The sequence below is a fragment of the Trichechus manatus genome, unplaced genomic scaffold, assembly GCF_000243295.1.
Source record: "Trichechus manatus latirostris isolate Lorelei unplaced genomic scaffold, TriManLat1.0 scaffold00035, whole genome shotgun sequence".
In the NCBI taxonomy this organism is placed as follows: Eukaryota; Metazoa; Chordata; class Mammalia; order Sirenia; family Trichechidae; genus Trichechus; species Trichechus manatus.
This window is the reverse complement of record NW_004443971.1, coordinates 15,093,889-15,108,217: the sequence shown is the minus strand read 5'-3', so window position 1 is coordinate 15,108,217 and position 14,329 is coordinate 15,093,889. Positions and strand designations below refer to the sequence as shown.

The 14,329-nt window shown below is 51.9% G+C and overlaps 1 protein-coding gene across 1 annotated transcript in view; it reads left to right on the top strand.

The window, feature by feature from the left end:
• IGFN1 (immunoglobulin like and fibronectin type III domain containing 1) overlaps positions 1–1,736 on the top strand; it is a 77,014-nt gene extending 75,278 nt beyond the window's left edge. Inside the window, 3 exon segments of the mRNA XM_023730261.1 lie at positions 1,308–1,416; positions 1,512–1,601; positions 1,717–1,736. Of these exon segments, the coding sequence (XP_023586029.1) occupies positions 1,308–1,416; positions 1,512–1,601; positions 1,717–1,736 (219 nt within the window).
• Positions 1,737–14,329: the final 12,593 nt, after the last annotated feature.

Here is a 14,329-nt window from a genome sequence, read left to right as displayed (position 1 = left end):
TGATTGGCTACTCACAGCAGATCCTATCATGAAGGTGATCACATAATATCAAATCTCATCATGGAAGTGATCACACCATTATATGACTATCAAATCATTGAGGATCATGGCCCAGCCAGGTTGACACACAACCTTAACCATTGCAGGGGGTGGTGGAGTGGCATAACTCCAATCCTTAGGTGGACAGGAGGTGCAGGCGACAGGAAAGTGGGTAAAAACAAATACAGGCCAAGTGCTGCATTACTGAGTAAACACGAGTAGGTGATAATTGTCACATGAGGCCGTGAACAGAAGTTCTTGAGTTTTTTGATAACCTATTGGATGCCATGTGCAGCTGAGGATACAGTGGTGACAGCAAGCTCCCTGTCTTCGTGACGTTCTTAGAAGAACAGCCTCACAGCCAAACCATCCCCTGTGTGAGGGTCTGGGTGCTGGGTGGCCCACGCTGGTCTGGGCTGAGGCCTAAAGATCGGGGAGTTTTGCAGGCAAAGAGGTGAGGGAAGGGGATTCTTGGGGGAGAACCAGCATCTGCAGAGACTCAGAGGCCAGGGAAAGGCCCTTCTAATCACCAGAGCGCAGCCCTCGGTAGCTGGAGCCCAGAGCTCAGGGGGAGTGAGGACTTTGAAGCCCACATTAGATGGAGAGGCCAAGGGTTTTAAGGGAATTGCCATACTTGCTTCCTGGAAGGAAGACAGTTGGACCAAGAAGGGGAGTGTCACCGATTACTTGACTATGGTCACTGAGGACACGTTTCAAACATCACCTGTCAGACACCCAGGGCCTCATTTAGCACCTTTCCGTGGGCACCTCCGTGACCTGTGGGAGAGAAGAGGCGCACTGCAGCCAGCCCAGCCTTGCCCCAGGGCCAGCAGCCTACACTGCTCCAGCCCAGGGCGCAGAGGACTCATGGAAATTGTCTGGTCTAACTTTCTCAGAGGACAGATAAAGCCCAAAGAGGGGAAGAGCCTTGCCCAAAGTCCCACAGCGAGTTACACTGGGCTTAAAACCAAACTCCCTGTTTAGTGTTCTTTCTACTCTCCTCCCTCCTGAGTTGGCCTGTGGTCTCCTCGGGTCCCCTACAGGCTTCCCACAGCAGGGAAGCACTGGGTGTCCCGACTGCTTCAACGCCACCACTGTCATTTACTAGCCTGTGGCCTTAGGCAAAGCAATTTAATATCTTGGAGCCCAGTTCCTTGTCTGTAAAACAGAGATAATCATAGAACTTCCCCCACAGCATTGTTGTGAGGATTAAGTATTACTCCATATCAAGGCACTGCTGTTATTTCTAAATCCCCTCACACGGCCAGGTGGAGGCCAGCACGGCGCAGCTCTCCTCCACCAGCGAGGAACGAGGGTGGGCACTGGGGCTGTGGCTGGAGCAGGTGGAAGGCACCCAGAGCAGGGGAGTCCAGCAGTGTAAGGGCTAGGAGCCCCCAGGAAAGCACAGCAGCGGGGAGGCGATGGGTAGAGCTGGGAGAGGGAACAGGCACAACTTGGCCCCCTCCTCTAAGTCCTGGCCAACCAGGCTAACATCCCAGAGGTGACCGCCAGGTGGCGCCACAGGCTTTGCAGCGGGGGCCTGGAGACCTTTGATGCCCAAGGTGACAGGTTGGGAAAGTAGAAAGGGCTGTTTCTGGAATCTGGTGAGGGGATGGAAGACGGGGCCAGGGCAGTGGGCACTAGTAGGTTCTCCCGCCCTCTCTTCCCCTTCCCTAGGTCTTTCTGGAGAGAACTGAGTGCTGGACCCAGGAGCCCTCTGCCTGGCCTGGGGCTCCCAGGCCCCTCCCCACACCACCCTCTGTGGTTCTTGGCCTGGCCAAACTCTCAATCTGGGGTCTTCTGAAGGTCAGGCTAGACCCTGGGTGTCACTGAGGCGGGCTTCAGAGTGGAGGCTGGCAGGGTGGCAGGGCAGGGCCCTCAAGGTCAGAGTGTCCTGGATGGCATGTGCATGAGGGAGGGGCTGGGTGGGGGAGTGAAGGGCCAGTGGGCCCAGCCTGGTGCCATCTTCCCTCGTCTGCTGCTCCCTGGCCTGCTCTGCCTTCTTCCCTCCCTAAGCAGCACCTGCTCTCTCGTCCCTTCCCTTCTGGATCCTAGACAGGATTCAGGCTTCTTCCTCCCCTACCAGCTGGACACTTGGGAGGAGAGGGGTGGAGCCGAGGCCAGGCCCCTGACTTGGCCTGAGCCCTCCTGGGCCCACATATCAGAGCTTCCTCTCTTCTTCCCTGGGTCCCAGGCTGGGGGTCTCCTTGAGGGTCAAGGAGGGGTGTGGGGGGCACAGTCACAGCGGAGCTTCCTTGGGTCCTGGGCTCTAAGACCCAGGGGGACTGGACTGACTATAGTGTCCCCTCAAGGGGCAGGTGCCACGGTACCACGGAAGAGTGGACAAGGCTGGAGGCAGAGGAAACTGAGGCTAGGCCTCACCAGGGGCCACAGGCCCAGAGCCAGAATTGGGCTCCCTGACACGGCACCCTCCCTGGAAGACCAAGCAGGGCCCATGTCCACCTCAGTCGGGGGTAGGGGTGGGAGGGAGCTGAAGGGGCTGGCCAGGAGGGAGGAGGAACACCTCAGGGGTGCTGTCTCAGCTGTTGACAGCTCTGCCTGCTCCCTGGGACATGGTATCCCGGGTGAGGCACCTGGGATGTGGGCCACAGGCTGGGTACAGGTGTAGGGAGGGTGGGGTCCCTCAGGGAGCAGGGGACAGGAGCTTTTCCTCAGCATTTGGCCTGGTTAGAAGCTGCCTGCAGACAGCTGCTGGGGAGGTTCCTCCCAGCTCAGTGATCTTCCATCCCCCTGGGCTGCAACCTACTCCCTCTGGCCTCTCCTTGGAGGGGAGGAGCCTTTCCCTCCCCAGCACGGCTCCCAGACCCCTGCAGCCCCACTTGACAGTTCTCCATCAAGCTCTTCTGCTTGTGCACCCGCTCGCCTCCTCTTCCCCAGCCCCTGCTGACAGCTCACACAGTCAGAGGCCTGTTGCCAGCCCCAAGGTCTCATGGACATCCTCACTGCTCAGGGCCAGGATGTGGAGAAGCAGCCCGCTCCTCACACGCCCCACCGCACATGGGGCTGTGGCCTGGCTCAGAAGGCCAACTCTGGGATCAAGGCCAAAGGCCAGTTCTCAAGATCACAGAGCCGCAGACTGGGGGTACCGAGTGCCCACACCACCCTGCTGTCCTGCCCCATCCCTAATGTCAGCCTCAGCCAGTAAAGCCGCTTGTCGTTGTCATTGTAGTCCAACAAGCTGGAGTGTGTGTCTGACCTGGGGAGTGTGTGGGCTCCATCCACTGCGTTGAGGGGGCACAGAGGAGGCAGGGACACAGCAGGTGGGTCGGCATGGTCTGAACAGGACTGAGGTAGCCCCTGGAGGCCCAGCTAAGGCCTCCCTCTGCTGCTTGGCTTGCTGCTCCGAGTTGCTGGGGGAGAGGCAAGGCCCCCAATTTTGCTGAGCTTACCATTTTCCAATTCCTTTCTGAGACTTTTTTTTTTCTTTTAAACCATCAGGAAGTTGGTCCATCTGGGCGTTCCTGGCAGGCTCACAGGCACTGCCAAACTCCCGAGCCAGAGCTGGGAGACGGCGCCACCTCAGCCGTCAGCCAGCGGAGCTGCCTTGGCACTCTGCTCCTTCTCTGGCAATTGTCACCTGGAAGTAGACAGTGCTTGCCTCCCTCCTGGTGCTGGGGCAGGCTGGGCTGGTTACTGCTACAAGGCCTGTGGAGCAGTGGGCAGATGGCAGGGCCCAGTCATGCCACATCACTGCAGTTACAAGAGGTTAGGGAGGGCAGAGGGTGGGGGAGCTCTCACCTGTTACAGGTAGGAGAGCTATGGCTTTGTTGTTTCCTGGGGGCTGCTGTTAGCGGATCCACTGGTCCCCCCAGGCCTGGCCTCTCCCTGGGAGCTGTCACCCAGGGTCCCTCCTACTCCAGAGCCAGGAAAGGCTGCTGCTTCCCCACCAAGACGCCAGACCCAGGGTCCAGGCTCTGGGCCTCTGGGAAAGTGCACTTGGTGCCTATAATACTCCCTGCCGGACTTCCCGGCCCCAGGCCTGGCGGGGCTGCAGGTGGGGGCCGGCACAGCCCCAAGTGCAAGCCTGTTTGTTACCCTGGAAGCAGTATGTGCCCGCCCTCCGCCTGCGTCAGGGAGCTGTCGGTGCTTGCACCCGGCTTCCCAAGTGATGAGACATGCTCCCAGCTGCCTCCCCAAGCCAGGTGGCCGTGCACACATTGTCATCTGTAAAGGCTGCAGCTCCCCGCGAGGGCCTTCCTGAATCCTCTTAACTGTACCTCAGCTACCCCAGCCAGCAGTGGGCCTGGGCCCTTGGCCCTCTAGAGAAGGGAGACCAGGACAGCGGAGGGAGACAGTGAGTTAGCCTGCTCACGGCCAGGGGCAGGTCTTGGGGCCCCGTCCTGGAGGAAGGCCTGTGAAGAGAGAAACCAGTCTGGTAAAATGTGCACACACAGGTGTGGCCGCCATCGGATTCTGGGCAGAGACTGAAGCTCCTCGTGGCCAGGGCTTCCTCCCCAGCCCACGGGCCGCTCCCCTCCGGAGATGCCGCCCTCTCTTCCCAGCCTGCCCCAGTTCAGTTTCCCACCCTCTATGCCTGACTCCCTCGGATGGTTTTTTACGTCATGGATGTATGTGGTACATACGGTAAAACGCACAGCCCTTCTGCGTGCATTTTGATGAGCTTTGACAAATGTAGGCAAATCCAGACATAACACATTCCCGGCATCCCTCGGAACCCTTCCCTGGAATAGTCACCGTGGGCAGGGCCTGTGGCAGAAGCCCGTTTGCTCATGCCAGTTTGTGCATGGGAAGTCCTGCGTGTTTACCTTGATCAACTTGCCTCCTTGTTCACGGGCCCCAACGCCGCCTCCCTGGTGGAGCGGGTCTCTGGGTGCCCAGGCTGTGGCTGAATCCATTCCCCATAATCTGTGCTCCAGCCTCTGGGCCTCCCACAGCTCACTGCTTACGCTCCCCTCTGACTGGGGGGCCTCCCTGGGCCCACAGGATCCAGGAAGGCAGGGCTCCTCCAGGCCTGGGAGCTGAAGGCAATCTCCCTTCACGGGAATAGACAGCTGAGCTTGAGTCTGAACACTGGGGTGAGGCCACCCCCTTCTGGTCTTGGGAGAGACTGTGGGCTCTGACTTCATCATCCCCCTGTATGGTAGCAGCCGCCTGTTCCAGGGCTGGAGTGAGCCCAGTCGTAGCGTAAGAGCTTTGCCTTCTTCAGCTCTAGGATCCGCTCCTCACTGACTCTGTCGCCTTGGGCAAGGTTTCCTTGAGGTTCCATTTCCCTAATCTATAAAATGAGCAAGTTATAACGTAGTGACTTTTCAAATTTTGGAGGGTCAAAATTTCTTTTCAAATGATATTTGGAACCCTAGTGCACAAAACAGATAAAAGTGGAACCTTTCAGATAGAACTGGGTATGAAGAGCCCAGAACCCCACCCACCAGGAACCACCCCTCCCAGTAGCTCCAGGTGGCCCAGTGAGCTCCTTGGTGCCATGGTACACACTTTGAAGTCCCCGGATGAGAGACCCTACTCCAGAGAGAGGGGAATTGACCCCAGACTCTGCTGGACACCCCAAGACTCTCCTTACTGTAAGGGGGCAGACAATGGCAGGGAGGCTGCCCCTTGTGGGACGATCTTTTAGTAGGAAGGGAGAGGGGGTGACCAACTATGGGTTGGGCACTTATGGGCCATAGTCTTTACATCCATGACCTCATTTAATTCTCATGACCATCCCACAAAGTAGGTGTTATTATCCATTTTACAGATGGGCAAGTATGTGAGAGCAGAGAGTGGCCTGCCTGGGGTGACACAGCCGGTTGGCGTAGAAACCCCTGCTCCCTCCAGGAACGTCAGGCCACAGTGAGGAGAGTCCTGGTCTCCATGGGCATCTCTGTTTCACTGGGGGATTTACATCAGTCACCCCGACAGTCACCCAGCACACATGCCAGGAATGAAGTGGAGAGTCTGTGTCATGAGCAGGGGGTAACTCCTGCCTGGAGACTGTTGTCAACAGGGAATGTGACTATTCTGCTTTCCCCACCTCAGGGACAGCAGATGTGGGAGTTCACCTTCTGTCAGGAATTTTGTGACCAAGCAGACCAGCTTCCCCAGGCTGGGCCTGAGGGTGACCGGTGGAGACGGGATGGAGAGTGGGCCCCTGGAGACAGACATAGCCTTAGGTGGATGGGGGATACCAGGAGTGACAGGTGGGAGGCAGAGGACTAGATTCCTGTTCCAGCTGCTCAAGGGGCAAGAAAAGCCAGAGGGCAAGGAGCTCTTCTTATGCCCCCTGGGGGTCCAGATCTCAGAGTCTCTGGCTCTTTCCAGAGTAGTCTGAAGCCTCCTGGGTGCCAAGAAAGTCTGCTGCCCTCTAGAATGGAAGCTCTGCGAGGTCAGGAACTAGTCTGGCCCACTTACCAGCCCTCCCCAGGGCCTGTCACTGGGCTGCCACAGTAAATATTTCTTAATAAAGTTGTGGAGCAGAGATTTGGGGCTAGATCGCCTGTCCCCAAGTCCCTCCCAGGGCCGGAGATCCAGAGGGGACTTTTCTCTTCCCTTCCCTCCCCTTCCCCAAGATATGGGACCTGCTAAGAGCAGAATTGGCAGGAATGGGCCCCAGGACTGTGCTTGATGCCTCACAGTCTAGCCCAGAGCTGCCCCTGGAAGTGGGGAAAGTAGGGCCAGAGGAGCTGAGGTGAGAAGGAATGTGAGGGATTGGCTGGTTGGCCAGTTGCAGGAGAGGATGGGTGGGAATCACACCAGCAGGGCCTCGGGCATAGAACCTTGTGGAGGTGAGTAAGTAGGAGGTGCTCATGGTTCATGAATGAATAAGTGTTTTATTGTGTTTCTTTTGTCCTTCTCTCTCTTCTCACCATGATACTCTTGGTTTCTCTGTCTTGAAGCTCTTTGCTGTCCAGTATGATAGCCCCCTAGCCACATGTGGTTATGGCGCACAGATTTCAAACACTTCATAGGAATATATAAAATATCTCAATAATTTTTATATTGATGACATGTTGAAATGGTAATATTTTGGATAGATAGGGTTCAAGAAGATATATCATCAAAATTAATTTCACCGGTTTCTTTTTACTTTTTAAACGTAGTTACTAGAAAATCGAAAATTACGTATGTAATTTGCATTCTATTTCTCTTGAACACCGGTGATCTAGATGTGTCTCTTGTTGGTTCTCCTCCCACCTTGGCACACTAGGGCTCTGTGCAGGGCACAGCCCCAGCCCTACCCTCCTGACTGGCCAGAACATTGGGGCCCAAGCCAAGGCCCTGTGAGCGGGGTCAGATGGTCAGAGGCCAAGTGGTAGCACTAGATTCACAGCCTGTCAGAGCCAGTGAAGAACCTGAGCCCGGAGGAGAAAAGTGACTGTCCAAGGTCACCAGCTGGAATCCAGATCTGAGTAGGGATCTGGGGTGGAAAGGAAATTGGTAAACATGGCAATAAGGGAAGGGAACAGCAGGAAGGGGCTGCTCCTTGACAGGTATGTTATCTGTGCTACCTCATTTAATCCTCACATCAGGTCTATGGGGTAACCGTATCTCTGTTTTATGTATGAGGAAACTGAGGGTCTGAGAGTTTAACTAATTTGGCATGAGTCACATGGCTAGTAAGTGGCAGAGCCATGATTCAAATAAAATTTACTGGACATGAAAGCCTGCACTCTTAACTTCTAGCTTGTCCCATGAGGTGTTTTTTAGGGTTTGAGAGGTGGGAGTGGGGTTTGGGAATCCCATCCAACAAAGAAGGAAGGAATGGACTCCAAAATCAAAGCAATGATGGGGAAGTGACGACATTCTGAGTCCCTCTCCATGCCTGGACCTGGACTCCTCTTCTGCCATTTACAGTGGGAGAGACTGCCCGGCTTCACAGGGGTCGCCCGGTGAGCCAGGATTCCTGTGCCATGATGGCTCTGCTATACAAGTGATGGCAGTGTCAATGAAATATTGAAGCCCTGGCAAGGCGGCTGACCCAGATCAGAACCCTGGGGTTGCCGGTCCCAAGGACCTTGACTCTGGGTAACGTGAGGAACACCAAGACCAGTTTATTGCCATTTGCCTGGGTAGTTAATGACTTAATGACCTTTGGTGGGCAAGAGGGGCAGAGACAGCCATTTATGATCTCTGAGAGCATGAGTGCAATTGAGAGCTGAGTCTCCATACCCTGCAGGGTGTCCTCACCGCCATGACCTTTGCCTGGTGCTGAGGCTTCACTCTCCCTGGCCCCCTCCTCATTTGGGCATAGGGACCCTCATCAAGGGCCTGCAGCCCTAACCAGGCACTGCTCACTGTTGCTGGAAGCGGGTCCCTGGGGCCCAGGGCCTGTCTGTTGTGGCACAGAATGGTGGGCACCACCTCTGGTCAGCTGGCACCAGTTGCTGGGTCCTTCCCAGTCCAGCCTCATTGCCATTGTACACTCATTCCGTAGGCCACGGCTGAGGGCACTACCATTTTTTCACATACACAGTTACAAGGTCCTACCTCAGAGCCTTTGTACAGGGCCTTCCTTACTCTGCCTGGGACCCGCACCCCCTCAGAGTTCTGCTCAACTCCTGCCCTGAGAAGCCAGGTATGATCACTGCCATCTGGCGTCCCTGCTGTACTTAAGTTCCCGTTTTATCAGACTGTCCAGCGTGTTCTTCCCTGTATCTCTCTGAGCCTCAGTTTCCTCATCAATAAAGGAATGATACTACCTACCCCATAGACCAAGGAAGGTTAAGTAAGAGAATTCATGTAAATGCCTGGCAAAACAGAAGCTCTCCAAACCCTGCCACTCTTCAAGGTCCAGCTCCCACCCCGTCTCCTCCAAGAAGCCTCCTCCTGTATCCTGGCCATTCTGTCCTCAGAGAGGTTTCACTGAACTCAAGGAACAAGGCCAACACATTCATTCCACAACAGCCATGGCACCCACCCCTTCTGCTCTAGCACTGATTTTTGCTACACTCACTTTAACCTTCCCTTTAATGCTTTTTGAGTAATGATTTTGCTGAAATGGTACATGCTTATTATAAAAAAATCCAAGCAGCACAGAAATCTGTGAAGAAAGTAATAAATCACCCCAAATCCCAACACCCAGAAATAATTGATGTACATATTTGCTGCATCAGTCCCAACATAACTCTAAGCATAAACACAGATATAATGGTAGATAGATGATAGGTAAAACCAGTTGCTGTCAGTCAATTCCAACTCATGGCAACCCCATGGAGTTTCAATGGCTGATTTTTCAGAAATAGATCGCCAGGCCTTTTTCCAAGTTGTCTCTGGGTGGATTTGAGCCTTCAACCTTTCAGTTAGAAGCCGAGTGTTTTAATCACTTGCACCACCCAGGCGTAAACAAAATAGTTTTATAAGAATGAGATTGTATGTTACATACTACTTTTAACAAATGAAAATATTAAGTTTATTTTTACTTATATATAATGGAAAAAATGGAAAATAAAGTGAAGACGTTGCTCAACTTTGGCTAAATGTTTCTTAACCACAAGAGACATTCGTACCTATAAGGGTCCTCTATGAATAAGAAACTTACAAAAAATCATTAAGAGGTCATAGTCATTTTAAAAAATTATGCTTTCATTTTAGACGGTATAACTGACCCCTTGCTATGAAAGATGAGATGCTTAGCACCCTACGCTTCATCCCACTCCTTTTCTCCCACCTCCTGGTCTTTGTTGCTTACATAATTTTCATTTTGTTAGATTTTTAAAAAATGTTTATATCTTGCTTTGCAACAGTTCTACATTTAAATGGATACAATTGTCACCACCTCTCCTTTCTTCCATGGGTTCTCAGCCCGAGTCCTTTCATTAGGATTGCTCATGGTTTTCTGGATTTTATTGTCAGGTTGTATTTTTGCTACAGGCTCATCACATCTGAGGATGCCTCTGTGGTCTTTAAACTTGAACACAACTGTCTTGGTATAGTGTTTGTGGGTCAGGCTTTCTTTCATATTGTGTGGACATTTCTTCATTGTCTTCTAGTGTTGAATGTGGAGAAGTCTGAAGCTCACCTGCATTTTCCCTCTTGTAATGACTTGGTTTTTTCTGCCTGGATGCCTGAAAAATTCTTTATGCTTTGAAGTTCAATAACTTCAACAGGGTATGTCTCTGCACTTTTTTTTTCCTGGTATGCCATATGCCCTTTCCTTCTGCAAATTCTTTATCTAAGGGAGGAGCCCTGGCACCGCAGTGGTTGGTGCTCAGCTGCTAACCGAAAGATCGGTGGTTCGAACCCACCAGCAGCTCCCCAGGAGAAAGATGTGGCCGTCCACTTCCATAAAGATTTAAAGCCTTAGAAACCCTGTGGGCAGTTCTACCCTGTCCTGTAGGGTCCCTATGAATCAGAATCAACTCGACAGCAACGGGTTTATCTAAGGGAAATTTGTTTTCTGGGCATTATCCCCGAATGTCTTTTCTATTTTGTTTGTATGGTTCTCTACTTTAAGAACATGAATTATTCTTATATTAGTTGATCTTTATTTTTTGTTGTGGTTGTCTTCCACACCTATCATCTTCTCTCTGCCATACTCCCTGTCTTTCTCTGCATTAATTACGGTGGTCTCAAGCGTTTCCTTTATGCCATTCTATTTTCAGCCTTGTATGTTGTTGTTTCAAAGTCATTTATTAGATATGTAATTGTCTTTACTTCTCACTTTGTTTTCCTAACCCTGGAATCTCTTTTCATCTCATCAGTTTTATCTAGTCTTCAAATTGATCTTGTATTAATGTACTCAAAAACGTGAAGCACTAGTGAGGAATCTTTTTCTGTTTTTAGCTTAGATTTACTTCTACATTGGATTCTTCACTTGTCTTTTTCATGCTATGTTCCTTCCTTCTTGCCACCCTTCCCTGATAGTATGCTTTTCATAGTTGCTGTGCTATTTCTTTTTCATATTGCTTATGCTAACATGGGCAGCTTTGTCCACACCCTCTGTTTGCTTTGATATAAATCGGGTGAATCACGTTTGTCTTGTATTCTTCCCTGGATTGCCTCATGTGCATAAATCTTGCCCTCATGCCTGCGGCCTCCTCAGAAACAGGAGCCATGCTTCATTATTATCTAGCCTCAGTGTGGTGGCCTAGTTTGTTCCTGGGCACAGGCACACGGAATTGAATGTCTGAGTTTTGACTAGGATGCTTGGAGGTTGGGGCTAAATTAAGTCCTCAAGTCTTGAAAGGCATTTTTATAATTATAAAAGATTCTGAACAGCAGTTCTGGGAGCTTATTGAGGAGAAAATGTGTTTAAATTACAGCGAGAGAAAGTGAGGTCACTCATAAAGCAGAACCTGCCAAATTCCAAGAGTTTGCCTGCCACTAATTTATGCTAGCTTTGTAGGAGCAAAAACCCTGGAGTTATTTCAGTGTGGGGATGGAGTTTCGCTTATCCCATCATCTCTGGGTGCAGAGTTTGCTTTGCAAAGTCCCACACTTCACACCTACCCTGTCAGGAAAAGCTTTCTTGAAAAAATTCCAGCAACAACCACCATTTATTAAATACCTACTCTGTGCCAGGCACTTTATGCTTATCTTCCCACTTAATCCTGTCAAAACGATCCTACAAGTTAGTTTTCATTAATCTCTTTTTACAGATGTGAAGACTGAAGTTCAGAGAAGTTAAGTGACCAGCCCAAGGATGCAGACTGGTGAATTTCCCAGAACAAAAACCCAACCTGTCCAGCCCCAAAGCCCGAGCTCTCTTTCCACCATCCCCTACTGCCTCACAAGCTGGCCTTAAAGAGATATGGTAGGTTTAGAAGAGGCAAGAGAGAAAGGATAGGACTTGGAAGAAGAAATCAAGGTGTTCTAGGCAGTGAGAGCAAAAAAGGTGAAATGGTAGAGTTAGAAATGAGAAAAGGAGAGAAAAGACCAGGCAATGTTTCTAACAGAATGGCCTCAGACCATCTACATCAAGACCTGGAATACCCTTTAGAAATTCAGATTCCTGGGCCTCACTCAGACCTGGGTGGGTTCCTGAGATGTGCATTTTCAAAGAAGTACTGCCAGATGATTCTTGGACTCTCTAGGGTTTTAGCCATTGACTTGGATAAAGTGGCCTGATGAACTACAAGAAGGTAGGCTGGAGGAGTGTATAGAAATGACCAAAGTCTCCCCAAGATGACCAAAATCTCCCCAGAATCTCCTCAATCTCCTGGGCCCAGGAGACTTTGGGAACCTGCACCATTTCACTCTTTCTACTGGCCCTGGACCCTTTACTTGGCCACTCTGGTAGAAGCTCCATCTTCTCTGGAGAGACTAGACATGGCTTCCTCAGCAGCAGCAGAAGCTCCAGGCTGACGAGGTGAGAGAACTGACTTGAATCAGCTTTCCTGACACCACCACAGAGCTGTTCCCTTAGAACTGGAGGATCTGATGGCTGGAAGGGCCTAACAGCTCATGTTGCCCTTCTTTCCATCACTGCCAGGATTCATTCTACAGTGACCCTCCCTTGTCTAGGTCCCAGGATGAAGCATTGTTCACAGAGGTATCATCCTCAGGGAAAACAGGGGCTCCTGGGCCTGGAAGCAGGTGGACACTGGCTGACCGCCAGGAAGGCCATGCACAATCATGTGAGCTGATGTGTGGAATCACCTGGTAAACGGTAGTGCTGTCATCATTGTTTGTATGCCCCACGGACCAGGTCCCTCCCCAGCTCCAAACAGCCCATATTCATTACCATGGATCCCAAAGAAAAGATACTGCCAAGCTGCATAAGTGCTGGGAATCAGGGACACAAAATCTACTGAGACTCTCCCTTCATCTCTCCTCTTTCCTCCCTGGTTCTCTGAGGCTTCATTCTCTCTCTCTCTCTGCTCTCGGACTCTCTGCCTGCCAGGCACCATGATGGGCAAATAGCCTGCCATTACCCAGAAACGCTCACTCTTGCTCAGTTCCTATTCCATATTCTGTATCTGGAGTGGTTGGAGCAAGGCGAGACCAATCAACAATGGCCAGTGGGAGTACCATTGTACCAACGTGGCTCCGGGTGCCCCGAAGCTACTGGGTCCATATGAATTGGAAAGGGGAGTAAGTTCTCAAAAAAGGTCCATGTGGCCCAAAACTGCAAAGGTCCCATGACACATTCATGGCTCCTAGACACCAGTGCATACAGTCCTTTGGCACCTAAGAACTCCCCAAACTCTGTCCAGCCCACCCAACCCCCCAGGTCTCCCCAACCTGTCCCCACATCTCTGCCTTTGCACATGCTCCTTCTGCCTAGAGAGTTCCTACTCATCCTTCAAGACCCACCACCAAAATCACCTCTTGTGAGAGGGTGAGCAAGGAAGGAGCAGTGATGGGATATAAACCAGTCCTTCTGGCTCCAAGTCCCAGCTCGTCCCTCTACCCTAGGTTGTGATGAGTTTTCCGTGTAATGTGGTTGCTAATTTTCAAACCTCTCCTGATGTAATCCAGTTATCCAGATTTTTTCTACCTTTCTCTGCAGTTCTTCTGTCATTATGGCTAAGCCAGGAAGCTTATTGCCCAGGGAAGGGTAGAGAAGATGGATGATGTAAGGAAGCTTCCACCCAACAGGAAGAGTGAGGAGAAAATCCCTCAGTAGCTGGGGAGAGAGGATAGAAAAGACAGGGACAGGAGGGTAAAGGGGTCAGACATGAGTGTCCTGCCCTCCTACCCACAGTGTCAGGTTCAAGACAGGAGTGGGGGAGGGAGGAGGTGTCATGTGTGGGTAGGAATGCCCAGCGTGGTTTGGTGGAAGATCCTGTGCAGGAGTCTTGCTCCTAGCTTCTCAGGAGGTAGGATAAGCCTAGTGGTCCCCATGGGGCCACATCCACAAAGGAATGCAGAATAGATTATAAATGACCCAAGGTGCTGTCTAGAGAGAGGGTTCTGAACTCTTGCCCCCCGCTCCCTATGGCCTTTATAAGGCATACAGGGCTTCTGGAAGGTCCCATGTGCCCCCGAGGAAGACACAAAAGGGGCTGAGAGTGCTGACTGGCAGATTTGCCAGAGTCACCACTGGGGTGGGCAAAGCAGCCAGAAGACTGCAGGGTGGCACACCCAAGCTGGGACTTCCAGCGAGAGCTGAGGTGGGGGTGGGGTCTGGTAGCAGGGGTGATGGCCGCACTGCCTAGGAGCAATCCCAGGGCCTCTCCTCAGACATGGCAGAGAGCTCTGAGAACAGAGACTACAGGGGAGTGTGCAGACCCCTACTCTCCCAGCACCGCGAGTGTGGGGCAGGAGCGGGGAGGGGAGACCCCTTGAGATGGGGAGAGACAGCTCTGATAGGGAGTTTGGTTCTGAATTAACTACTCACACATGTGACTTTGAATGACCCCCCCCCCCC